This window comes from Zingiber officinale, chromosome 1A (genome assembly GCF_018446385.1).
Source record: "Zingiber officinale cultivar Zhangliang chromosome 1A, Zo_v1.1, whole genome shotgun sequence".
Classification (NCBI taxonomy): Eukaryota; Viridiplantae; Streptophyta; class Magnoliopsida; order Zingiberales; family Zingiberaceae; genus Zingiber; species Zingiber officinale.
Window position 1 is genome coordinate 21,621,113 of NC_055987.1, and position 25,150 is coordinate 21,646,262.

The following is a 25,150-nucleotide window of genomic DNA, read 5'->3' on the forward strand; positions in this document are numbered from 1 at the left end:
TTATGTATTCGTCTAATTCTCTTGATTATATCCATACTCTCAAACATTATTTCCATACTCCATATTTGTTAGGAATACAATAAAAGTCTCAAATTGAAAATATATAGAAAAAATCATAAATTTAAAAGATGAAAGATATTTTCATTGGTATGAAACATTTTGGATAGAATTCAAAAACAAATTCATGAGAGCATAAGCCCGGAGCAGGTCAAGAGTGACTGGAGACTATCATAGATTTAAAAGAGAAAAATATTTCCATTAGTATGAAACATTTTGGGTATAGCCCAAAAATAAATTTATGAGGCTTAGACCTAAAGTAAATAATATTATATCATTGTAAAGATATGTAATTTTTTTTTATCCTAACAATATTGAGGGCGACACTTTTTTATGTCTTCAAAAAAAAATGATTCATGTTAAAAAAATCACTATTGCTCTCAATGCTAAAAAAATCACTACTGTTCTCAATACAGTATGTCAATTTGATATTTGAAGGTATTGATATAATCAGGAAAACTAGACGAACATATATAACTTGATTTCATGTCATTCCGAACTATTATTGTCTATAAATCAATTTTGATTAAAACTAACTAATAAACCTAGAAAATTTGGAATAACATTAAATTCAATCATATGTGTTCGTCTAATTCTCATAATTATATCCGTGCATTTAAATATTAATTTAAATAATAATTTTTAAATATAAATTAAATCTTTTTAATTAATTATTATACTGTAGCAATCAATTCGAGACTTTGGTGCTACTGAATAATATCCTGAATCGATTGACGTAAATATGAAGAGCTAAAATGGATATGGATATAAAATATATAATCAATTGTTCAAACAATATATCAATTGTTCATGAAATACCCATGAAGCGTAAGGAAATGGGGTGGAAGAGCAATACAAGTTCACTAGTGCAATTCCAAAAGCGCAATCTAAAGGAAGAAAGCTAAGGAAGAGAAATGTGGAGTGATAGAAAATCCTGTCAATCTAAAGAATAATAGAGCCTTGGAAGGATATCCTGTAGCATATCCATAAATTATCTCCACTTCCAGGTGCTATAAATGTGTCGTTGATCATCGCCTATACTCAAGCCTGGTCAGACAAACACGAGGAGGATAAATGTGGAGCAGTTCTCCTCTGGCAGAGAAATTGAGTAACACAACTTTGGTGTATGCTATAATGAAATGCTTGCCAAAGGAGAATTACCCTGCGATTCGTTTCCCAATGATAATTGCTTCTCAATAACAACTTAAAATGTCGAACTATGAAGGGAGGGGTACATTTATTAGAAAACCAGTAAGTAGTGTAGTGCAACTTTTTATTATTCTGAGATGGAAGAATACAAGAATCGTTCTATGTTTCTGCATTGCTCTCAATCATGGTTGAGTAGTTGTTTCTTATGTCTGACTACTTCACCTATGATAATTCTCTGTAGTAAAATAAAGTCCACATTAGTACATAAATCAAATTACAACTAGTTTTAACATGGAATATGTTCGCATATATAATTTCATAATGAAAGAAACAAGATATGTGCATACAAAGACATTCATACTTCTAAGATAGTTAATATGTTTTGGCCATAGATGAGAAAAAAAGCTAATAAGTAGGATTTCTAAATGTTGATTTCCTAATTTCTCCCGCCGTCTAACTAATTAATCAGATAGTTAATCTTCTGTTGACTACATGATGTAATATTTATATCTGATTTCAGTTGCCTACTCAAGGTCAGTCTACTGTACGTTTAAAAAAAATCACCATTCATTCTTCCTTATAAATGAACAAAGAGCTATTTACACGGATATTTAGCATGGACACTTTATGCAACATTGGTGAAAATTTCAAGTTAAACATATAATGGACAAGGGGAAATTTGCACTTACTGTACGATGAGAAGGTTTCTGCTCACCTTGTGTACAGCTTATAAGAGAACTCTGGTTGAGAGTGCTCGAACTGTACAAAGAGATATGTTAGCACTATTATAGAGACTCTTGAATGCTGACAGTCATGCTTTCGTGGTCGAGATCCTAAATTTCTTACATGCTGACAAAATTTTACTAGACTCTGATTTTCTCTGGTCCATGCAAAGCTTCAAACCTGGGTAAGAGTATACAAAATTTTCCAACATTCATCTTCTATGATGGCCTGATCCAGCACCCACTTTGGTCACAGTTGCCAGGATATATGAGGCCATTCAATTTACTGTCAAACTATGCAAAAGCTCCTTAACTATCAAATTCTCTGACTCGACCAATGTAGTAGTAATTATCTTCTGCCACTCATCAGAGCCCATAGCATTTGCCTTCACCAAATTAGTCAAAGTTGACCCAACCAAACTCCAATTCTCCTCTCCATCCAGCAATTTCTCCAAAAATTTCCACAAACTCACCGGATAAGGTTTATACCCTTTGAACAACATCTCATCCATAACCATCCTTGCCCTTCGGACTTGTCCAGCATCACATAGACCCTTGAATAAAGTCCGGTAAGATACAACATCAGCAGGGCATCCCCTTCTTGGCATATCATCAAAAAGCTCACTTGCATCCATCCACTTACCTGCCTCACAAAGTCCGGAAATGATTATGTTGTAACTCACGACATCTGGCTTGCAGCCTTGTTTCGCCATCTCATTCAGAGTCTCATAGGCGGCGTCAAAGTCCTTCTCATCTTTGCAGAACCCACTGAGAATTGCATTGTAAGTCACAACATCCGGCTTTAACCCAAGTCGCTTCATTTCCTCCAGGATATCAACCACCTCTCCTTTCCTGCTGGCTTCAAAGAGAAAACGAATCAGGGTAGAATAGGCAGTGGAGTCCAACTTCAAATTTGTGTCTAAAAGCATCTCTTCTTTTAGCTGAAGTGCGAGGTCCAAGTTGCCATCTTTACAGAGACCTTTGAGCAGAGACTTGTATACACAAACATTGGGCTTCACATTGTATTGCTTCACCATCGTCTCTTTTAGCCTAAAAGCGTCATCCAGCATTGAATTGGCACAGAGACCGGATACCAGAGTGGCAAATGTGAAATCAGTCGGATCGATCCCTCTCGTCCGCATATCGTCAAACAACTCCCATGCTCCTGGAAGAGAGCCTGAAGCTATACGGGCGCGGATCAGTACGTTGTATGTGCACGCGTCGGGGGTCAGACAGTAGTCATCGAGGCCACGGAGCAAAGATTTGGCACCCTCTAGGTCGCCGCAAGTGATGGTGGCGTGGAGGAGGGTGTTGAAGGACCGGATGGTCCGGAGGCAGCGGAAGGAAGGGATGCGCTCGAAGGTGCGGCGTGCTTCGGCCGGCATGCGGGCTCGGCCGTAGAAGGAGATGATACGGCAGAAGAGGGCTTCCTTGGCGACAAAGCGGGTCTCTAAACTCATCTGGCTGAGGACTTCCTCCATCTCCATGAACATGCGGCCCTTGCCAAGCTTGCAGATGACAAGGTCGTAAGATCGCGCGCTGCGGCGGAAGGTCTTGGGGTGAGACGGTACAGGGTTGCGGAAGAGCTGGAGGGCGAGATGAGGATTCGCCTCGAGGCGAATAAGGGAGGTGAGGCGGAAAGGCGTCACCTTGGAGGCCTTCTCCATCGAATGGGGCTGCTGACAGGGTACCCGAAGTCCCGAACCGAACCAAAGCAGCAGCAGTAAGGATCAACCCACAACTTTAGGTTTTGATTTGATATTATGCCTTAATAATATTCGAGGTTTCAATTATATACATGAGGAGTTTCCTCGAATATCCTCGCCCATGCATTAACATTGCTTATGCATTGATTCACCACACCAACATTTGCATATCTGCATCATTGATTCACCACACCAATTTCCAAGCTGTGTTAGAAATTATAGAGAGAGACCTTTGAGCAGAGGATGGGTGTTCAGAGTGGCCCTTGAGAGCTTCGAGACCTACCGGATTAAGAATGGGCCGTTAAAAAGGCTTTAACTTTGAGGATCGATCGGAGTAGCCAGACTCGTGTGATCTCCAATAGCCGCGAAAGGATGGTGGGTCCATGGAGAATGGTGGGGGATGCTTCGTGGGCCCGGAGGCACATGCCACTATGCCACGGAAACAGCAGCCGTAATGGGAGCATTGGATTCTGGACGTGTTTCCATTGGACAGCCAACGTGGGAGGAAGAGAAAAATAAAAGAGCCAGACGGGAAAGGAAACGTCCTACTCGAATTAAATACGTTGCCGTAGTAGATTGGATGGACAAGATAATGAATTTTAATTAAAATTATAATATATAATTTTGATATTTTTGGAATAATATTTTTTTTATCAAAATTATTATGATATATGGATTTTTTTTTGGAAGAAAAATAACATATTCGATAAATTACTTAATCACGTAGCTGAAGTGAATATCTAAATCATGTACATAAATTATAAAATTATAAAATTACATATATAATTTCACTTTTACCCCTCTTATTCTTCCTAATCGATTGGTAGATTGCAATAATCAATTGTAAATGATTACGTTTATCGATATAGTAATCGATTGATAAAATTTAACTCGATCATTAATAAGTTGAAAAAATCATTATTCTTAATATAATATATCAAATTAATATTTGAATATATAGATATAATCAAATAAATCAGACAAACACATAAGACTTTAGTTCTCTAAGTCCATCAATCAATTTCGACTAAAACAAATTAATGGACGTAGAGAGTTCAAAATGATATGGAACTAAGTCCTATGTGTTAATTTAGTTCTCGTAATTATATCTATGTCATTAAATATTAATTTTGCACACTATATTGAGAGTACTTTTTAACACGAATCGATTCGATCATATTCAAAAAATTATTTATCTCAATATGATGTATCTCAATGATATTTTATAATATAAATATAATCAGGACAAACATATAACACTTGATTTTATGTCATTTCGAACTTTCTAAAATTGGTTGATAAACTTAGAGAGTTAGGAATGATGTGAAATCATATCTCTTGTATTTATCTAGTTCTTCTGATTATATTTATACAGTCAAATATAAAATTTGATATATTGAGCACAATGATTTTTTCAACTCATTTCCAATAAGTTAAATTTTATGAATTGATTGTTACACTATAACAATCAATTGATGAAATATTACATGACCATGTAATTATTCCCAATCGATGAGTAGATTTATCAATCGATTGAGAATATTGAGAGAGAGGCAAAATTAAAATTGGACATGTGATTTGTTAATTTTAAATTTTGAGTACGTGATCTGATCTGAGTATTCCAGAATTTCAGTAATTTGTTGAATGTTTGATTTTTTTTTCTAAAAATATCCATATATCATATTAATTTTAATAAAAAAATATTATTCTAAAAACATTAAATTATATAACATCCAATAATTTTAACTAAAATTATTTTATATTATAATAATTTTAATCAAAATTAATCTAACTAAAATATTTTTGGGATGTTCTTATTTAAAAGGGTTAGAATATAGCATATTTTAGAGTGCTGTTGAATATTGTATCCATTTTCACAAATTATTATAAATGTAACAGTGTTTTATTAATACTGTCGTAATTGATCAGGACCTATTGAAGGTCATGGAATTCTCATAAGGCAGATCTAATTTTTAGATTTTTTAAAAGTATATTTATTTATTATTTTATCCCTCCTACTAATTACTATTTTGGTGCTCATTCAACAAACAATATATATTATAAAGAACAATTATGTTAATTTTTAAAATACAATACTACAATGATGTTATTCTTTAAAATGTAATACGATGATGTTACTGATTTTTAAAATATAACATTGATCATGTTTGAAAGTTGGAGATGATGCGCTGGGTAATTTGCTATGACATTAACTGGTCGAAGACCTCTAGATTGAATCGAAGACTCTTGGTTGGTAGGGGTCTCTATCAAAGGTCCTCCGATGCTAAGTTAATGTATCGCTTAGGTGGAAAGTAGAACAGTAGGAATGAATAATAGGATGCACGCAGTACAATGTATCAAATGTGCATACCTCGTCATCGGAGAAGACCCTTTGTTTATATATCATCTCTATAACCTCCGCAATCATGAGATGATAGAGAATGTCAGATGTCAAAAGTTGTCGAGTAACGGAGTATATGTGCCTGGAAGGAGTGTAATCCCAGTCTGAGGAATCTTTCATTGCACGTGTACACCCTTTTTGTTATTAACGTTATTAATGAGGCGATTAAAGGAATATATTGTCATAATATGTCGACTAAGGGAAGCACAAAGAAATATTCTCTGACAGACTGCTAGGATTCTTTGACATATTATTAGGATTCTCTGACCAATTTGATCCCTAGATATATCTCGGGCAGGGGTTGTCTTGACCGGGTACCCATTGTGGTGAAGGATGAATGGAACCTTAATTATGGTGCTTTGAGTGAAATTCGGCCCTGTCTTTAGGACTGCTCAAATATATGTTGTGACTCTGGAGATTGGAGTGAAATCATGCCTTGTCTTTAGGGTTGCTCAAATATAGATTGTAACTCTAGAGATCTGAATGAAATCACACATTGTCTTTAGAACTGCTTGAATATATATTGTGACTCTAGAGATCATCTGAGTGAACTTATAGAGACGAGTCTCTTAGGTCAGGACGATTTTATGACCATCCAGCCATGTACTTGGGTTGCGTGCTTCTGGATTCCCTCTAACCGTCCAGCAGAGAATGCCCGATCGACCTCTTGGTCGGGTGTCCCTATGACTAGAGGCTGGTTTCTGATTACTGAGATAATATCTCAACCTATTTAAATTCGGTCTAGTTTTTGAAAGTTATCCAGCCTGGTTTGTCGGGCTAAGGGTACTGAGGCTTGTAATTGATCATCCCTTTAACCCGACTAATCCCGTCCGGAAGCTGAGTCGGATGAAGGCAGGCCTTGGTGTGTTGGAAGTTGACGGAAAGTCGCTGAAGCCTCAGATCTACCTGGCACCCCCCTAGAAAGGTTCTCACGGGCGGCTGACGAAGACAGATGACCAGGACGATGACACTGTGGCTCTGCACACACTCAGACGAGCCCACGGATCGTTAGAGACCAGAAACCAGGGGAAAAGTCCCCGGGTCAGGCCCTCCAACTCTCAAGTCAGGTACTTTTCCCCCAAAAATCACAGAGAAAGGACGAAAAGTAAAGACTAGTGAGAAATGACAAGTGAGCATACCTGCATAAGGGATAAAGCATCCCTTTTTATACTGCAACGGATTCCTCTGAGACTTGGCAAGTGTCAGAGAATGTCAGTTGTCAGGCTTTGTCTGGCGGTGACTGACACGTGACTCTTCCTGATAAGCTGACGGCAAAATCGATGGCGTAGTGCGACCCGACTGTTAGCATATTCCCTGACACCTTGATTGTTCTCTGACACTCTATGACAAGTGGTTACTATTCCTTGGCTTGCTTGTCCTATAGTACCTAAACGCTAAGTCTACATCCTGACCTGCTTCGATCCACACTATCCATGGCTTGTACGCTCCGACCTGCCTGACCGATCTGTTTCCTGACCCGCTTCTGTTAACCGTTATCCTTGGCTTGTATGTCCCGATCTGCACGCTAGGTCTGTGTCCCAACCCGCTGTTTACCGTTATCCTTGGCTTGTATGTCCCGACCTGCACGCTAAGCTACTTCCCGACCCGCTTCTGTTTACCGTTATGTCTTGTACATCCCGACCTGCACGCCAGGTCTGTTTCCCGACCTGCTGTTTATCGTTATGTCTTGTACATCCTGACCTGCGTGCCAGGTCTGTGTCCAGACCTGTTTATTGTTTACTGCTATTCATGACTGACACTTCCAGACATGTACGCCAGGTATGTATCCAGACCTGCCTCTATCCGCTGTTATCCATGACTGGCACTTCCAGACCTACCAGCCAGGTCTGTGTACCGACCTGCCTCTGTTTACCGTTATCCTTGACTTGTACGTCCCGACCTACACGCCAGGTCTGTATCCAGACCTGTTTACTATTTATTGCTATTCATGACTGGCACTTCCAAACCTGTACGCTAGGTCTGTATCCAGACATGTTTACTATTTACTGCTATTCATGACTGACACTTCCAGACCTGTACGCTAGGTCTATATCCAGACCTGCCTCTATCCGCTGTTATCCATGACTGGCATTTCCAGACCTACCAGCCAGGTCTGTTTCCCGACCTGCTGTTTACCGTTATCCTTGTCTTTTATGTCCCGACGTGCATGCCAGGTCTGTTTATTCTACGCCCAAAGCCTTCTTTCCTTTACCCAAGACTTAGGGGCTCAATCCTCAAATGTACCTGGCTCATGGGCCCTGTCTCTGACCGCTATCAGGGCTGGCCCTTGTCAGATTTATACTCCTATCCCTTGATCGCCCCGTTAGCTGAGACTTTGACCATGGCCATGTAATCTTGACTTCTGACCAGCCACGGAGGCTAGACTTTTGACCTTCCTGACCTCCACGTCATCTTGATTTTGGGCCGGACACGGAGGCTAGACTTTTGACCTTCCTGACCTCCACATTAGCTTGATTTCGGACCAGACATGGAGGCTTGACTTCTGACCTCCATGTCAGCTTGACTTCTGACCCTCTTGTGGTCTTGACTCACCACCACATCATTTTACCGACCCCACGAACATGTGTCGTATCACAAGCCTCCCCCTCAAGCCTAGTCGAAGGAGACTCTAGTCCGACTGACTAGACCCCACGCCTTGTGTTAACTGACCTGGGTCCCGCGTTTTTTGCCGACCTGTCTTCTTGCCGCCTTTTGTAGAATTTCTTGTCATCCTAAGAGATGAACAATCTCCTTCTATGCTTATGTTGACTCCTCAACCTCTGAGCGCACTTTCCTCCTATAAATGTTACATTGTTTCTCAAGCGCCGCCTTGAGTTCCGAGGAAATCCCTTCACCTTCTCCCTACTTATAAAAAGTCCAAGCATCTAATGCCTCAAGCTATCAATATGATATCTCTTCTCCATGGAACCCACGACGGAACCTGACGAACTTGCTTCTTTACTTCGACAAACTTCCCATCTGCTGGAGTTATCGGATCAAAAAGAGGAAGCCTCACTTCAGCAAATTGCCGCTCTGACGGAATTACTGGCTCAAAAAGAAGAAATCTTGCTGGAGATGACTGAGAGCAGAGATCTTCAAGCATCCCTTACACACGAAATGGAAAGCTTATGGCTGGCCGCCAAATCCAGAACTCGGGCTGAAGTTGCTCTTAAGCTAAAAGTTCAATCTGATTTCCAAAGCCAAGTCCATTATATTATTTATTTGAAAATGAAGCATGAAGATGAGGTGGCTCTCCTAAAAGAGGAAGGCCGGCTCAAAGATGAGGCTATTGGGCAACTGAAGCGCACCATCAACCTTCTCAAGGAAGATTTAACTAAGGCCCAAGCTCATTTAACCCGAAAGGATCAAGCCTCCGGCTCTGGTAGTCATGTAAACCCTTGAAAAATGTACCTTTTGATTTAACGGAATAAAAACTATTTTCTGGATTCCACTCATGGTGTAGCCCCCCCTCTATGGCTCGGTATCATCATGTTTTTATAGAACATCTGCATTTGTCTAATATTTCTAGCAAAAATAGCAATAATAAAAATATCTTGCTTACCCCATTTTACTTCATAACATATAAGCTTTTGGCTAAAGCCAATGAGACGCCTGAAGATGTGTCTGCGAGATTTCAGTTTTAGCAAGAACCCCTGAATACTGCTTATTGACGCGTCCAACACGGTAACTTGGCCTGCTGCATGGTGCATCAGCGAGGATAAGGAGTATTGACCGAGAAATTCCTTGCCCCGACCGAGAAGGTCGTTGATCGTGAGAGCATGCTCACTTATAACTCACACTGAGGCAAGAGTCTGGGACAACCGACCAGAAAGGTCGTTAGGCGTGAGAGCCTTGCTCACTTTTAACTCGCACTGGGCAGGGCTGCAAATGAGCCGAGCCGCTCGCGAGCGACTCGGTCAAAGCTCGACTTGAGCTCGAATTTGACCGAGCTCAAGCCGAGCTCGAGCCGACTCGTTTAACATTCGAGTCGAGCTCGAGCTCATTTAACACTGGCTCGAAGGCTCGTTGAGCCTTATCGAGCCAGGTTAATTTAATATTTTAATAATTAAAATTATTATTAATTTTAAAATAAAGAATAAGTTAAGGAGGAGTTTGTGGCTAGAGCATATCATTTGGTGTATTTAAGGTCTACGGTTCAAATCTCCATTGGGACAGGTTTTTAATTTATTTTTCCAAGTCAAGCTCGAGTCGGCTCGAGCTCGACTTGAGCTTGACTCGAGCTCGAGCTCGAGCTTAAACTCAAAAGCTCGATCAAGCTTGAGCCGAGCTTGAACCTATGCAGTTTTCTCGAGCTCGAGCTCGAGCTGGCATGAGCTCAAGCTCGGCTCGACTCGATTACAGCCCTAGCACTAGGGCGAGAGTCTAGGACAGCCGACCTGAAAGGTCGTTGGGCGTGAGAGCCTTGCTCACTTATAACTCACACTGGGGCAAGAGTCTGGGACAGCTAACCTGAAAGGTCGTTGGGCGTGAGAGCCTTGCTCACTTATAACTTGCACTGGGGCGAGAGTCTGGGACAACCGACCTGAAAGGTCGTTGGGCGTGAGAGCCTTGCTCACTTATAACTCGCACTGGGGCGAGAGTCTGGGACAGCCGACCTGAAAGGTTGTTGGGCGTGAGAGACTTGCTCACTTATAACTCGCACTAGGGTGAGAGTCTGGGACAGCCGACCTGAAAGGTCGTTGGGCGTGAGAGCCTTGCTCACTTATAACTTGTGACCGAGGCGAGAATGACAACCGACAGCAAAGGTCGTTGGGCGTGAGCCTTGCTCACTTATAACTGACCGAGGCGAGAGTGTGTGGGACCGACCGGAAGGTCGTTGCGTGGAAAGCCTTGCTCACTTATGCTTGCACTAAGGCGAGTCCGGGACACGGCCAGAAGGTCGTTCAGTGAGAGCCTTGCTCACTTATAACTCGCCGGGGTGAGAGTGCGACAACAATAGTCGTTGGACGTGAGAACCTTGCTCACTTATAACTCGCTGAGGGCGCGAGTGTGGGAACTGAAGAGAAGGTCACGGGCGTGAGAGCCTTACTCACTTATAACTCGCCTGGGGCGAGAGTCAGGGACCCGACCAGAAGGTGGCGTGAGAGCCTTGCTCACTTATAACTCACACTGGGGCGAGAGTCTAGGACAGCCGACCTGAAAGGTCGTTGGGCGTGAGAGCCTTGCTCACTTATAGCTCGCACTGGGGCGAGAGTCTGGGACAACCGACCTAAAAGGTCATTGGGCGTGAGAGTCTTGCTCACTTATAACTCACATTGAGGCAAGAGTCTGGGACAACCGACCTGAAAGGTCGTTGGGCGTGAGAGCCTTGCTCACTTATAACTCGCACTGGGACGAGAGTCTGGGACATCCGATCTGAAAGGTCGTTGGGCGTGAGAGCCTTGCTCACTTATAACTCGCACTGGGGCGAGAGTCTGGGATAACCGACCTGAAATGTCATTGGGCGTGAGAGCCTTGCTCACTTATAACTCGCATTGAGGCGAGAGTCTGGGACAGCCGACCTGGAAGGTCGTTTCTCGACCAGGATAAATATTGCTGACCCGGAGGTGATTTCCCGACCAGGAATCACTCAAAGAGATTGCTTCAACTTTGTCTGCAATCAAGAAATATACCATATCAGATGTATTGTGAGGAAAATATATTAAAATCTTACTCAGTCCCGGCCTCGCCACATTCAAATTTCTTTCCCGCCACTTCTCTTCGCCGCTTCCCGAGAAAATCGCGTGGTAAGCGTTTCCGTACACCCGCTTTATCTCATTATTTCCTTATTACATCCATCATTAATACGCTTCATAGGGGCTCGACACCTGTCCCACGCCTTTATTGCTTACGCTGTATGACGCCGCCAACCTCACTCCTTTTTGTACACGACCTCCCAGAAAAGCCTATCGTTCTATGATCGGACGGTTTTGGGCGTTTTACCCAAAAATATACTCGACGCATCTTTTCGATATTCCCTAGGAAAACCCTCTTTATAAGCCCTGAAGGCAGTCCACCGTCATTGCCTTGACCGTTTCAACTGCCTTCGTCTTCGTGTTGCTTCGCCGTCTCTGGTGTCCCGACCCTTCCCCTTCTAGACTATTCACGCTTGGCGCTCTTCCTCTTCTCGACTAACCCCTTCTTCAACCTTCTTCCCTTTGATAATGGCTGACGGTAAGGCCTCCTTTTGGTACTCGTGTTTCATTTCTAACATAGACAACCATGACCTGTCCATGATTCAGTCTGACCTGAAGCTTGGCAAAGAATACGAACTTCGAATCCCCACACCCAACGAGCATCCTTCATCCCCTCCTGAAGGTTTTATGATCGTTTTCAGGGATCAACTACTGGGGGCCTTCGTTTCCCCATCCATCCTTTTATTTCCTCTCTAAGCTAATACTTTGGCATATGCCCTTCTCAGTTTGCTCCCAACTTCTTTAGAACAGTTTGTGGCACTGACATTCTATGCCGCATATACCAAATTCCCCTAACTGTTCAGCTCTTCCATCATTTTTATTCTTTCAAACGCTCAGAACCAGGAGTGTTTATGGTACAGGCTAGGCCTGGCTTTAAGTTCTTTTCTGACATGCCCTCTTCCAACAAGGGGTGGAAGTCACGCTTCTTCTTTATTAGACTACCTACATCTTTACCCTTGGTCAAACCGATCCCTTGGCGCCCTGATATTCCTTCCAACCTTCCTGTACATCACCATCAGCCTTCCTGCGATGCCGCTTCCTCAAAACTTCAAGGAGTGAGCGTTCGCTTGTCTATACTACTATTGGAAGGCTTTTTGTATTTGTTCGGGCTCAGCCCAGTTCAAGCGGATATAGGGGCTCCGTTAAGTAAGAACCTGTTTTCCTTTTTGCTATTTTTCGCTAACTGAGGTATTTCTCTTTCACTTTGTAGAGGCTCCCATGCTCCGCGCATACTCCTCAGATATAAAACGCCAATCTTTCTCCATTCTGAAAACTCTCAGCGCGGAACTTAAGCAGGGCTTGGCGGCTTCCTCCCGATATGTCCCTTCTGCTCTGCAGTCCGCCCCTTCTGCCTCTCAACTCGCGCCACCTGCACCGGGCCAGGAGGAAGCTTCTGTTGGTTGCTACTCGGAAAGCCTAGAGGTTCCACTGTACAAAAATTTTGTACAAAGGTCTGAACCTTTTCCTAGCTACCATGTGTTCTTTTAAATTAAATTTTGGATCGCCTGCGGAACTTAACACGTTTGATCCAAAACTTAATCTATTCTTTTTGACGTTGGACCCAAGTCAACTTACGTTCGACCCAAGTCACCTTAAGTTATTAATTCCATTAAATATTAATTTCCATAATCGGTTCCCAGTACTGACGTGGCGAGGCACATGACCTTCTTGGATATGGGAGCAACCACCACCGACTAGACAAAACCTTTTATAGAAAGTTAATATTTAATTTCCTAAAATAACTTTAGGTTAACCGAAAAGAACAATCAAATCACAAGGAAAAGAAAAACAAAAGAACACTATATCGAAAATAAATTCAAAACTCTAGAATCGTATGCCTCTTGTATTTAGTATTATTTCCAAAAATAACTAGTATGATGCGGAAAGAAAAATTACTAGTTATACCTTTTAGAAAAACCTCTTGATCTTCTACGGTATTCCTCTTCTAACCTCGGACGTTGTGTGGGCAACGATCTTCCGAGATGAGAAACACCAAGCACCTTCTTCTTCCTTGCAAGTTTCGGCCATCAAAACTTCTTCTAGGATGAAGAGGTTCGGCCACCACCACCATGCTCCAAGGGATGCTAGAAACAAAGCTTTCTTTGTCTCCTTCTTCTTCTTCTCTAAACTTGATCCGACCACCATATGAGTCTCCACAAGAAGGATGAGGTTCGGCCATCAAAGAGAAGAAAGGAGGAGAGGATGGCCGGCCACACCAAGGAAGAAAAAGAGAGAGGAAAAATAATAGAGTTGTTCTCCATGAAGGCACCTCTACCCTCTCTTTTATAATCCTTGGCCTTGGCAAATAAGGAAATTTAAATAAAAATTTCCTTAATTCTTTTGCCATTGATAAGGAAAATTTATTTAATTAAAAATATTTTTTTCTCATCAACAATGTGGCCGTCCACTTTAAACCAAGCAAAGGAAATTTAATTCAATCAAGAATTAAAACTTTCCTAATTTGTTTCCGAAAATTTTATAAAAAATTTCTCTAATAATTTTCCCTTCATGATGGTCAATAAAAAAGAAATTTTATAAATTAAAATATTTCTTTTAAACATGTGGATAAAAAGAAAGTTATCTTTAAAAATTAAAATCTCTTCCAATCTACAAATAAGGAAAGATATCTAATCTTTTCTTAATCCTTGTAGAAGCTTTATAAAAGAGATATTTAATTTTTAAACTCTCTTTTAAATCATGAACATGATTAAAAGGAAAGTTTTTACCAAAATTAAAATCAACCTTTTAATCTACAAATAAGGAAAGAGATTTAACTCTTCTCTTAATCTTTTGTAGAATCTTATAAAAGGAAAATTTTAAAATTTTAAACTCTCTTTTAAATCATGTTATCCACATGAGAAAAATTTTAAAAATAAAATTCCTTTTTATTTTAATAGGGCCGGCCACCTAAGCTTGAGTTCAAGCAAGGCCGGCCTAGCTTGGTCTCCAAGCTAGCTTGGCCGACCCCTATAAGATGGGTAAGAAGGTGGGTATAGGTGGGTATAGTACTCTATAATTAAGAGGCTACGATAGGGAGCGAGAATTGGTTTTGGTCTCCGATAAAATTAAGCATCCGTGTTTGCCCCACTCAATTTTATCAATAATAATTCATTCCACTAATTATTGAACGCATGCAATCCCAAATTACATTTTGGGCTCCTTCTTATTATGGTGTGTTAGTCTCCACGTGTTTAAGATAACAAATGTCCACTAATTAAGTAAGTTCGACAACTCACTTAATTAATATCTAGCTCAAGTAGTACCACTCAACTTCATCATCATGTCGGACTAAGTCATCCACTGCAGGTTTAACATGACAATCCTTTTGAGCTCCTCTTGGGGACATTCCCAACCTAGTATCTCTAGGACACGGTTTCCTTCTATAATCAACAACACACACTATAAGTGATATCATTTCCCAACTTATCGCTTATTGATTCATCGAACTAAATCTCACCCATTGACAAATTAAAAATAAATATCAAATATATGTGCTTGTTATTATATTAGGATTAAGAGCACACACTTCCATAATAACTGAGGTCTTTGTTTCTTTATAAAGTCAGTATAAAAGAAACGACCTCTAATGGTCCTACTCAATACACTCTAAGTGTACTAGTGTAATTATATAGTTAAGATAAACTAATACCTAATTACACTACGACCTTCAAATGGTTTGTTCCTTTCCATCTTGGTCGTGAGCTACTGTTTATAATTTATAAGGTACTGATAACATGATCCTCTGTGTGTGACACCACACACCATGTTATCTACAATATAAATTAATTGAACAACTACATTTATTACAAATGTAGACATTTGACCAATGTGATTCTTATTTCTAGATAAATGTTTATACCAAAAGCTAGGCTTTTAGTATACACTCTAACAGCTTCCTCGGCCCTTCCCCCGGATGTGGCTCCTGTAGAAGACCTGACCACTGTAGAGCAAGTCAACCTGACCACTGTAGAGCAGGTCGACCTAGCCACTATAGAGCAGGTCGAGGAGGAGCGAGCTGAGTCCCCTCCACCCGCTAAACGATTACGGCTATAACACAAAAGGAAGAGGGTGATTCCAGCAATTAAGGCGTCTCCTCCACCTCTCCCTTCTGGCCGTCGTTCCGTTGCCCCTTCTCATTCTTCGGAAGCCAGGACTGCTACTCCTGACCGGGAGATTACTTTAGGGTCGGAAGTTCCCATTATGTCGCCTCACATATCAGCTCCGACCCCCGGTCGGGCTATAACTCCCGATCAGACCTCTTTTCCATCTAAGGCCTTCTCTCCCGAGCAGCTACCCCTTCCTCTAATGGACCAGCCCGGGAGTTCTGCCACTCAATCTGCCTCCCTTCCGATAACCGCTCCGGCTTCTACTTCTCGATCTAGGGGGAAAATTCACAAGAAGTATGCCTTTACTGACTCTTGGCACCTACCCTCTTCCACAGAGTCCGGCGCTGCCGAAGAAACTACAGGAGAGGCTCCTCCCCCTATTGCTCTGGTTGAACTAGAGGGAGATTTAGCAGCATCCTGACGATCGGGCAATCGGAAGTTTTGGAAGAATCCTTCGATGGAGGGGCTAGATCAAGCTACTCGCCAAATAATTTCCGTAAGTTTTCTTGTATCAAGGCTCCTCTGCTGGAAGCTCCTATAATCTTTCTTCCTATATCTAACGCAGGCCTGCTCTGCCAATCTAAGTGCCATTCAGTACGCCTCCCACTTACAGAGGGAGAATGAAGTATTAAAGGCTCGTCTTGAAGAGTTAGAGTTGCCACTAACTCCCCGCGATCCCCTCAACCCGACTCCTGAGGACCTAGCGCATTATCTTCAGCTGATTGGGGAGTCTGCAGAGTCTGTCTGCAACATTTCTCATGCGGCTTTTGACAAGATAAAGACTTTGGAAGCGGCTCTGCAGACAAGCGAGTCCAAATTGGCTTTTGAAGTGGAGAGGCGTCGCTCTCTAGTGGTGGAGCTGGACGCAAAGGACGCCCGGTTGACGAGTCTGCAGGAAGCCCAGGAGGCCCTTCAGAAGACTTTAACTGATGTCCAGGGTCAACTGGCCTCTAGTTCAGACCGGGAGAAGGCCTTTCACAGCCAGTGGGAGGCCAGCCAAGCGACCCTTAAATCAATGCAGGCCGACCTTTTGAAAGCTCAAGAGGATGTTTCCCAGGGTCAACAAGATCTGACTTTGGCCCGAGCTAATGCGGAGAAGGCCAGAGTTGATACAGAGAAGGCCCAGGTAGAGTTGACAGATTACCAGGCGGGAGAAGTTGGTCGTCTGAGAGCCTACAGGCAAGCATACGTCACCTCCCCCTTCTTCTTGAGGAAGATAAGGGATTTGATGAATTTTATGCTTTGTTGTGGCGCGGCTGGTGGGGCTCGACAAATGTTTGAGCAGGATCTGCTTTGCGTTGCCCCCTCAGAAGATTTCTTAGATATCGCTCGCCTGATGAGAGAGATTCCAGACGAGTCGCTTCCTTCCTTTAAAGATGATGACGACTTGTTCCTCCTCCCTGAGCCTCCTGCTGACGCTGCGCCTTGTCCCCCCGAGCCTCCTGTCAACCCTACTGACAATGATCCTTGAGATGACACTATGTAATGCACTTCTAATGTAAAAATGCAGTTGTCCAACTCTCGCTTTGCTTGTAACTTCAAACTTGAATTTACATTTTCCTGTTTAATCTTCTTGTGATGTGACATGACCACCGACTTTCAATTTTTTCTTATAGCTTATCCACTTTCTTATAGTATGTTCACCCTTTTATGGTATATTTCCCGACCGGTACGACCCGCGACCCTACGAATGTGTTTTGGCCCTCTAGCCTGTCTTATTGGACCCCGGTCGGGAATCCCTCTTTTACCCCGACCTGCTTTTCTCGCCTTTTTCTGCGACCACTCAACTTTGCTTAGACACAGTGACCTAGTCTGTGCTGATATCCCGACCTACTTGGCTTGCCTTTCTTTGCTGCCCGCCATGGCTCAGCCATACCCCCCTGACCTGTTCTTTTCCTCGTAATCCAGGTCAGGCTAACTTCAGACCGAGAAATTGAGGGTTAATCCTAGACTAGGAAAGCGAGGGCACCTTTCCATAACTATTGTTTTTCCCCGAGATCCATCTCCTCGTACTTCGCATCGATACTTTTCCAAATATACTCTTGGGTGTTATTTTCAAGGAAGATCCGTCGGTGTTCTTTGTTCCCGCCAATTATTTTTCTTTGATGGATGATGTCTGACGAAACTGCCCCTCTGCTTGGCGGTTATAAATAATCTCCTCAAGCTTCGCCTCCCGACTTCGCACGTCTTCTTCTTCCTTCCGCTGGAATCAAGTATCATTCCCGAATCTCTGCTTTTGCGTTGATAGCTTCCCGCTCGATCTCTTCTCCTTCTGTTTCTTTTCTCATGGCATCCCCCTCTTTTCTTCCTTCTTTGGCGGCGGTATACTACCCTGGTTCATCCACTTTTGACAAACTAGATTGGGATGACCTGCGCTACACCTACGGAGTCGGGGATAATGCTCATGTGATCATCCCCACAGGGATACACCGTTTTTTGATCCTCCCCATGGATATTGCACTTTCTTTAAAGAGCAATTTGTGGCCGGCCTTCATCTTCCTCTCCATCCCTTTTTTTCGGACGTATGTCGCTACTTCAAGATTCCTCTAGGATAACTGACGTCGAATTCGATAAGGCTCCTCTGCGGCTTCGTGGTACTTTGCGACGTTTGCGAGTTGTCCTGGCCTGCCCATTTGTTCCATTACTTTTTCACCCTCCGGTAACAGGAAGAAGGCACCTTCCGCTTCCAGCCTCGTCTTCGGACTGCCTTTTTCTCGCCCCTGCCGCCTTCTGACTCAAGCTGGAGGAACAAATTTTTCTTCGTCCGATTTCCACAAGAGGTGGAGTGGCCCATGCGATGGCAATCTTCGCTTCCCTCGAGCCCGGCACTGGAGGATTTTCATCTCGACACCTCCTATATAGAGGCTTCGTCTCGCTTATCGGGCTGGCAATTGAACTTAACCCACCTATTGTCCGAGGAGTTGCTTTCCTACTTCCGCCTGAGCTATCTTACTCCAGATACACCTCATTCCCTGGGTAAGCTTCTCTTTCAGCTCTGTTATCATTTCATAAGCATTTTGTTTTTCCTATTGCGCCTGACTCCCTACTTTATCCTGTGCAGCTGAAGTCTTAACCCATGCCTCAGAGGTTCAGTCTCTTCCTCTGAGTGACATAGAAATCATGAGGCGTGGTCGAGTTATCTTGCAAAGAAGATCGCTCCCCTATTCATCTTCGACCTCAGTCGGTGGGGCTTCTCCGACCAATCCTCGACCCCGGTCTGCTAGCCGAGGGTCTTCCAGTGTCCGTCCTGCCCCCTTGGCTTGCCCTACTCGCCCCCGAACTGCGCATCCACCCCGGCCAGCCACCCCTATTCGCCCCCGGGCCCCACGCACAACCTGACCCCTTACCCCGACTCCTCTTCAATCGGTTAATCCTCCCCGAGCTACTTATATCCCTGGTCTGGGCCTTGGTCGAAGATCAGACAACGTTCCCTACGCCAGCCCTGCTTTTAGAGAGGCTTCTCAGGCGGCTCGTCAAGCACGCTCGGTAAACGACCGCTTGACTCGTGATGCCTCCTCTTCTTCTCGGCATAGGGCTCGGCTACCATCTGAAGAGTCTGACTCAGATGATCAGCCGTTGTCTCAGAGACTTCGCCGCCGAGCCCCTCCACTTGTGCCATACTCGGGCCCTTCCGCTGTTTCTCCACCGCCTCCTACTGCCACCCCCACTTCTCCTTCACCTCCTATTGCAACCCCGACTCCTGCCCCTAGCCAGGTAGATGTCTCGCCTGATCCCTCCACGGTTCCGGTTGAGCCTCCGTTAGCTCAACCTTCTCCGCCCGAGGTTCAGGTTGATCCCCCACTGGTTCAGCCCGCTACTTCGCAACAACCTCAACGCGCTGAAGCTGGCCCCTCGCAGCACCCTTCACCAGCTATCTCACCTCCAGAACCGTCTCCTGTGCCTCCCTCAGCTCTTTCGGGGTCGGCTGCTGGGCCTTCTAGCTCCGCCGCGGGGTCTTCCCAATCGCCACTACCTGTTCCTCTTTATTATTGTACCACCACTCCTTCTGAGGCTGGGCTACAATCTCGGCGTGATGTTCCCACCATCTCCTTGACAATGAAAGGTCGTCTGGCCACTGTGTGGGAAGAAAGTAGGCATCAGATGGAACTTTTGCCGCCCCTTGCCCAGATGGATAGATTCCCTGAGCTATATATCAAGGTCAGCTTCCCTGATTATTTACTGCAACTATTATATTCCTTATCCTCATCAGATGTTTCTCCTATGTCCCAGGCATGTGCAGAGTCCTTGACAGTAAATCAGTCCTTCCATGCCGTCCATTGTCAAAATAAGATACTACAGGACAAGGTAACTGAACTGGAACTTCAATTGAATAACCCGACGCAGACTCGTTACGCCTTGAGAGCTGAAGTAAAGGCTCTAACCAAAAAGAAGAATAGTCTGGAAGTATCCTTGACGATATCTGACCAAAAGCTTAAGGACCTCAAGGAAGAAAAAAGCCAAGTTGAGGTTGTACACCAACAACTCATGGACCAGCAAGCTTTGGAGCATCAGCGAGCTATGGACCAATTGGCTCAAAAGCTGCGCGCCGCCGAGACTTTAACGCAAGAGCAAGACAAGAAGTTAAAATCCCAGGAGGTCCAATTGATATCCCAAGCAGCAAAACTATTAGCCGTCCGAAATGAACTGGCTCAGGCTCAGGCTACTGCAGAAGGGGCATCGACAGCCCTGGCCATTTATAAAGAAGGAGAGAATGACCGCTGTCAACAGAGCCGCGCTTTGTACCTTTGTTCTCCGGAATTCTGTACACAAGCTGGACAACGTTTCTTCACATCTGTTATCTACGGGGTGGCCGAGGCTCTGCATCAACTTTATAAGCAAGGCTACTTGAACTCAGCTCCCCCTCCTGAATTTTTAGATCATGACCGGATCCTTAAAGAGATCCCAGATGAAATTTTTGCTCCTTTCAAGTGACCTTTCTTGGCTACTTGTATATAATGACTTAACATTTTCTTGTAAAGTACTTTACTATTTTTCCACTTGCATTCTAAGTTTTACTTTTTGCCAAAATTGCTTAGTTTGCTGAAAGGCATATTAGGACATACAACTTCCCCTTTCATATTCCCGCATCGCTCTATCTGATCTGCTTTTTATCCGGTCTATCAATTAGGTGACAGCTCGGCTTACATCCTGGCTTACTCTTTTTTGTATAACCTTTCAGACTCGATAAGGCCGCAAGTAATTAGCGCTCCATGGTCGATCTAACTTCTTGCCTCGATCGTCTTGTAAATAATAAGCTCCAGACGATAATTTTTTTATGACTTTGTAAGGCTCATCCCACTACGGTGCTAGCTTGGTCACGTCTCCCACGGGCTTGATTTGCTTCCAGACCAGATCTCCCTCCCCAAAGAATCGAGGAATCACTCTTCTGTTATAATTTTGCCTCATTCTTTGTTGATAAGCCTCCAGCCGAGCCGCTGTTCTGTCACGGGTTTCGCTAATAAGATCCAGCTCAATCAACCGCTGCTCTATGTTTCCTTCATTATATAAGGTCCTCCTGACTGATAGTACTCCGATTTCTATGGGTACAACTGCTTCATTGTCATAAACCAGATGGAATGGTGTCAGACCGGTACTTTCTCGAGGTGTTGTGCGGTAAGCCCATAGGATGCTTGACATCTCCTCCACCCAGTTGCCTCCCACATGATCCAGCTTAACCTTCAAATCTCGTACTATTTCTCGGTTAACTACCTCAGTCTGACCATTGCTTGGTGGGTATGCTACTAAAGTGAAAGATTGTGTGATGCCGAACCCCTTACACCAGGCCTGGATTTTTTGCCCTTGAAATTGCCTTCCATTGTCTGACACTAGTTTGTGAGGAATACCAAATCTGTAAAGAATGTTCTTCCATAGAAATTGTATGACGGCATCTTCTGTGATTTTGGCCAGGGCCTCTGCTTCCACCCACTTAGAGAAATAATCTACTGCTACCAATAAGAAACGTCTCTGACCTGACGCCATAGGAAATGGTCCCACAATATCCATTCCCCATTGATCAAAAGGACATGAGACGATAGACGTTTTCAGGAGAGCCGTAGGTCGATGTGTTAAATTTTGATGTTTCTGGCAAGACAAGCAGATATTTACCAATTTGTGAGCATCTCTTTGTAAGGTGGGCCAGAAATACCCGGCCAGGAGTACCTTGCGAGACAAGGTCCGACCGCCTACATGATTGCCACAACATCCCAGATGTATTTCTCGCAAGGCCTGGTCGACCTCCTCCATACCCAAGCATTTGAGTAAGGGTCTAGAGAAGGACCTCTTGTAGAGCTGATCCCCGATCATGAAATAAGCATGGACCTGCTTTCTTATCAACCGTGATTCTTCTGGGTCGGTCGGTAAGATCTCCTGCCTGAGATAGTTGATCATGGGCGTCCGCCAATCAATAGTTGCTTCTCTATTATTTTGCAGGTCTATCTGAGCTATAAGAAAAGATTGTACCGTTGACCGATCCAACACCTAAGTGGTTAAGGAACTGGTCATCTTTGCTAGCTCATCTGCCTTCTCATTTTCCGACTTGGGGATCTTGGTTACTGTGACCTCTGCGAATTCCTCTTTCATCTTCTCATAAGCTTCTCGGTACACTTGTAATTTATCACAATTTATCATAAAGTTGCCAGTCACTTGCTGAGTCACCAGTTGGGAATTTGAGTAAACGATTACCCGGGTTGCCCCTACGTGCCGAGCTGCTTGTAGTCCTGCCAACAAAGTCTCGTATTCTGGCTCATTGTTGGTGGCCTTGAAATTCAATCGAACCGCTAATTGGAGTGTATCCCCTTGAGGAGATATTAATAAGACCCCAACCCCGCTTCCTTGGTGATTAGCCGATCCATCCACATATACCTTCCAAGTTTCTTCAGAGTTGGTTTGATGAATCTCTGTTAAGAAATCAGCTAGGGCCTATGCCTTAATGGCTGTGCGCGGTTGATACTGTATATCATATTCCCCCAACTCCGTCGCCCACTTGATAAGCCGGCCTGCAACTTCTACATTAGTTAGAGATCTTCCCATGGTGCTATTGGTCAGAACCGTAATAGGATGTGACAAGAAGTAAGGTCTTAACCGCCGAGCCATGAGGACCAATCCATGCACCAATTTTTCGAGGGCTGTGTATCGCGCCTCGACCCCTTTAAAGAAAGGAGTTACCCGGTCTGCAGACCTGGAAATGAATCTTGATAGGGCTGTTATTCTGCCGACCAGCTTCTGAGTTTCCTTCAAATTCTAAGGAGGCTGCATTGTTGGTTAGTCCTAGGAAAACGTATCAGTTCCACTGTACAAAATTTTTTGTACAAGTGTCAAACCTTTCCTTAAATAACCTATTGTGTTCTTTAGAAGTTAAATTAGGAATTACAGACGGAACTTAACATCATTGATTCCAAATTTAACTTATCTATTCTTAATGGTTTAGATTTGAATCGCAAGCGAAACTTAACACTATTGATTCAAATTTACCTAAGTTATTAATTCCATAAATATTAATTTCCAAAATTGGCTTCCAGGACTGCATGGCGAGGCACATGGCCTTCTTGGATATGGGAGCAACCACCACCGCCTAGGCAAAGTCTTTTAAGGAAAGCTAATATTTAATTTCCTTAAATAACTCTAGGTTAACCAAAAAGAACAATCGAATCACAAATTCGAAAAAGAAGAAAACACAAACTCGAAAAACAATTTCGAAAAACTAGATCTAATTGTCTCTTGTATTTAGAATTCTTATAAAGAAAATAACTAGTATGATGCGGAAGAAAATTACTAGTTATACCTTCTCTTTGTAAGCTAATGACCTCGAGATCTTCTGCCATATTCCTCGCCTTGGATGTCGAGATGAACACCACCCAAAAGAGCTTCTCCTCTTCTTCTAAAATCCGGCCACCAACACCACCAAGGAGAAGAGAGCAAAAGGGAAAAGAGAGAAGAGAGGGAGGGTCAGCCACTTGATGATCTCCAACCAAGAGAATAAGAATTGTGTCTCAAGAAGCCCCCTCACCCCTTCTTTTATATTACTTGCCCAAGACAAATAAGGAAAAACCTGTTACAAAAAATAAAATCATACAAGAGTTTTTCCTTTTTCCTTTTTATTTTTCCTTTTCTTTCCTCTTGATTGAATCAATTACCAATCAATGGTTGTGATCAATCCTATTTAGTTTAGGATTGTGTTTTGGCCGGCCCCTTGCTTGGGCACTAAGCAAGGTGGCCGGACACCATATTTAGGAAAGAATAATTTTTTTATAAAATTTTACAAGAAGAAAAAACTCTTATAAAATTTTACATGCTCTCTTTCCTAGAGTTAAAAAAGGAAAGTTCTAAAAAATTAAAACCATGTTTTAAAATTTAAAACTTGTCTAATAAAATTTCTCTTTTTAACATGATGATAGAAAATTTTAATTTTAAAACTTATCTCCCTTTTTTTCTTAAACCATGAGGATGGTTAAAAAAGAAAAGTTTTAAAACTTTTAAAACTCTCTATTAAAACATGTGGTCTAATTCAAATAAGGATAGTTTTAAAAATTAAAATCTCTCTTTTAAAACTTATAGTTTTCTACAAAGAGAATATTTTAAAAATTCAAAACACCCCTCCTATTTGAAATAATTGTGGCCGGCCCCTACAAGCTTGGTCACCAAGCAATAGGGCCAGCCCTATTAAGAGGAGATGTGGCTGGCCATTGCTTGGTCACCAAGCAATGGGCCGACCCCCTTCTTGGACACCAAGAAGGGCCTTTCTTTGGATGGACTTGAGGCTTTAATGAGGCTACGACAGGGACCTAGAGGAAAAATTGATTTTTGACCTTCCGATGAGCTTGAGTATCCCGTGTTCGCCCCAAACACACAACTCAAGTTCATCGATAATAACTCATTCCACTAGAGAGTTATTACCGCACTACCGCACTAATTCCAAATTACATTATGGACTCCTTCTTATCATGAGTGTGTTAGTCTCACTGTGTTTAAGATTACGAATGCCCACTAATTAAGTAAGTTACTGACAACTCACTTAATTAATATCTAGCTCCAAGAGTAGTACCACTCAACTTCATTGTCATGTCGGACTAGGTCCACCTGTAGGGTTTAACATGACAATCCTTATGAGCTCCTCTTGGGGACATTCTCAACCTAGATAACTAGGACACAAATTTCTTCTATAATCAACAACACACACTATAAGTAATATCATTTCCCAACTTATCAGACATATTGATTTATCGAGCTAAACCTCACCCTTTGATAAGTTAAAGAAATAAATATTAAATATATGTGCTTGTTATTATATTAGGATTAAGAGCACACACTTCCATAA

General features: G+C 42.8%; 2 protein-coding genes across 5 annotated transcripts; one reads left to right on the plus strand and one right to left on the minus strand.

Annotated features, from left to right (window-relative positions):
* Positions 1–800: 800 nt before the first annotated feature.
* On the minus strand, positions 801–3,689 carry LOC122020535 (putative pentatricopeptide repeat-containing protein At1g53330). Of its 4 annotated transcripts, XM_042578519.1 has the most exons (3): positions 1,922–3,689; positions 1,219–1,441; positions 801–1,104 (listed from the first exon to the last, which is right to left on the minus strand). In XM_042578519.1, exon 1 carries the CDS (start codon positions 3,593–3,595, stop codon positions 2,207–2,209), a length of 1,389 nt encoding a protein of 462 aa, XP_042434453.1. In that variant the 5' UTR covers positions 3,596–3,689; the 3' UTR covers positions 801–1,104; positions 1,219–1,441; positions 1,922–2,206. The 4 variants fall into 4 exon arrangements, with proteins under 4 accessions (XP_042434453.1, XP_042434461.1, XP_042434437.1 ...); XM_042578527.1 differs by lacking the exon at positions 1,219–1,441; XM_042578503.1 differs by having other exon boundaries at positions 801–1,441.
* Positions 3,690–8,957: 5,268 nt separating this feature from the next.
* On the plus strand, positions 8,958–17,308 carry LOC121996848 (myosin heavy chain, embryonic smooth muscle isoform-like). Its single transcript, XM_042550983.1, has 3 exons — positions 8,958–9,417; positions 12,942–13,126; positions 16,403–17,308. The coding sequence occupies exons 1-3, from the start codon at positions 8,958–8,960 to the stop codon at positions 17,306–17,308; spliced, it is 1,551 nt and encodes a 516-aa protein (XP_042406917.1).
* Positions 17,309–25,150: the final 7,842 nt, after the last annotated feature.

Bases quoted from the DNA above. Each gene is read 5' to 3' on its own strand.
- LOC122020535 (XM_042578527.1), bottom strand. From the start codon at position 3,595: ATGGAGAAGGCCTCCAAGGTGACGCCTTTCCGCCTCACCTCCCTTATT.
- LOC121996848 (XM_042550983.1), top strand. From the start codon at position 8,958: ATGGAACCCACGACGGAACCTGACGAACTTGCTTCTTTACTTCGACAA. The intron at 9,418-12,941 runs GTAGTCATGTAA...TTCACTTTGTAG, and splicing joins GGATCAAGCCTCCGGCTCTG to AGGCTCCCATGCTCCGCGCA. The intron at 13,127-16,402 runs GTTGGTTGCTAC...TATCTAACGCAG, and splicing joins CGGGCCAGGAGGAAGCTTCT to GCCTGCTCTGCCAATCTAAG.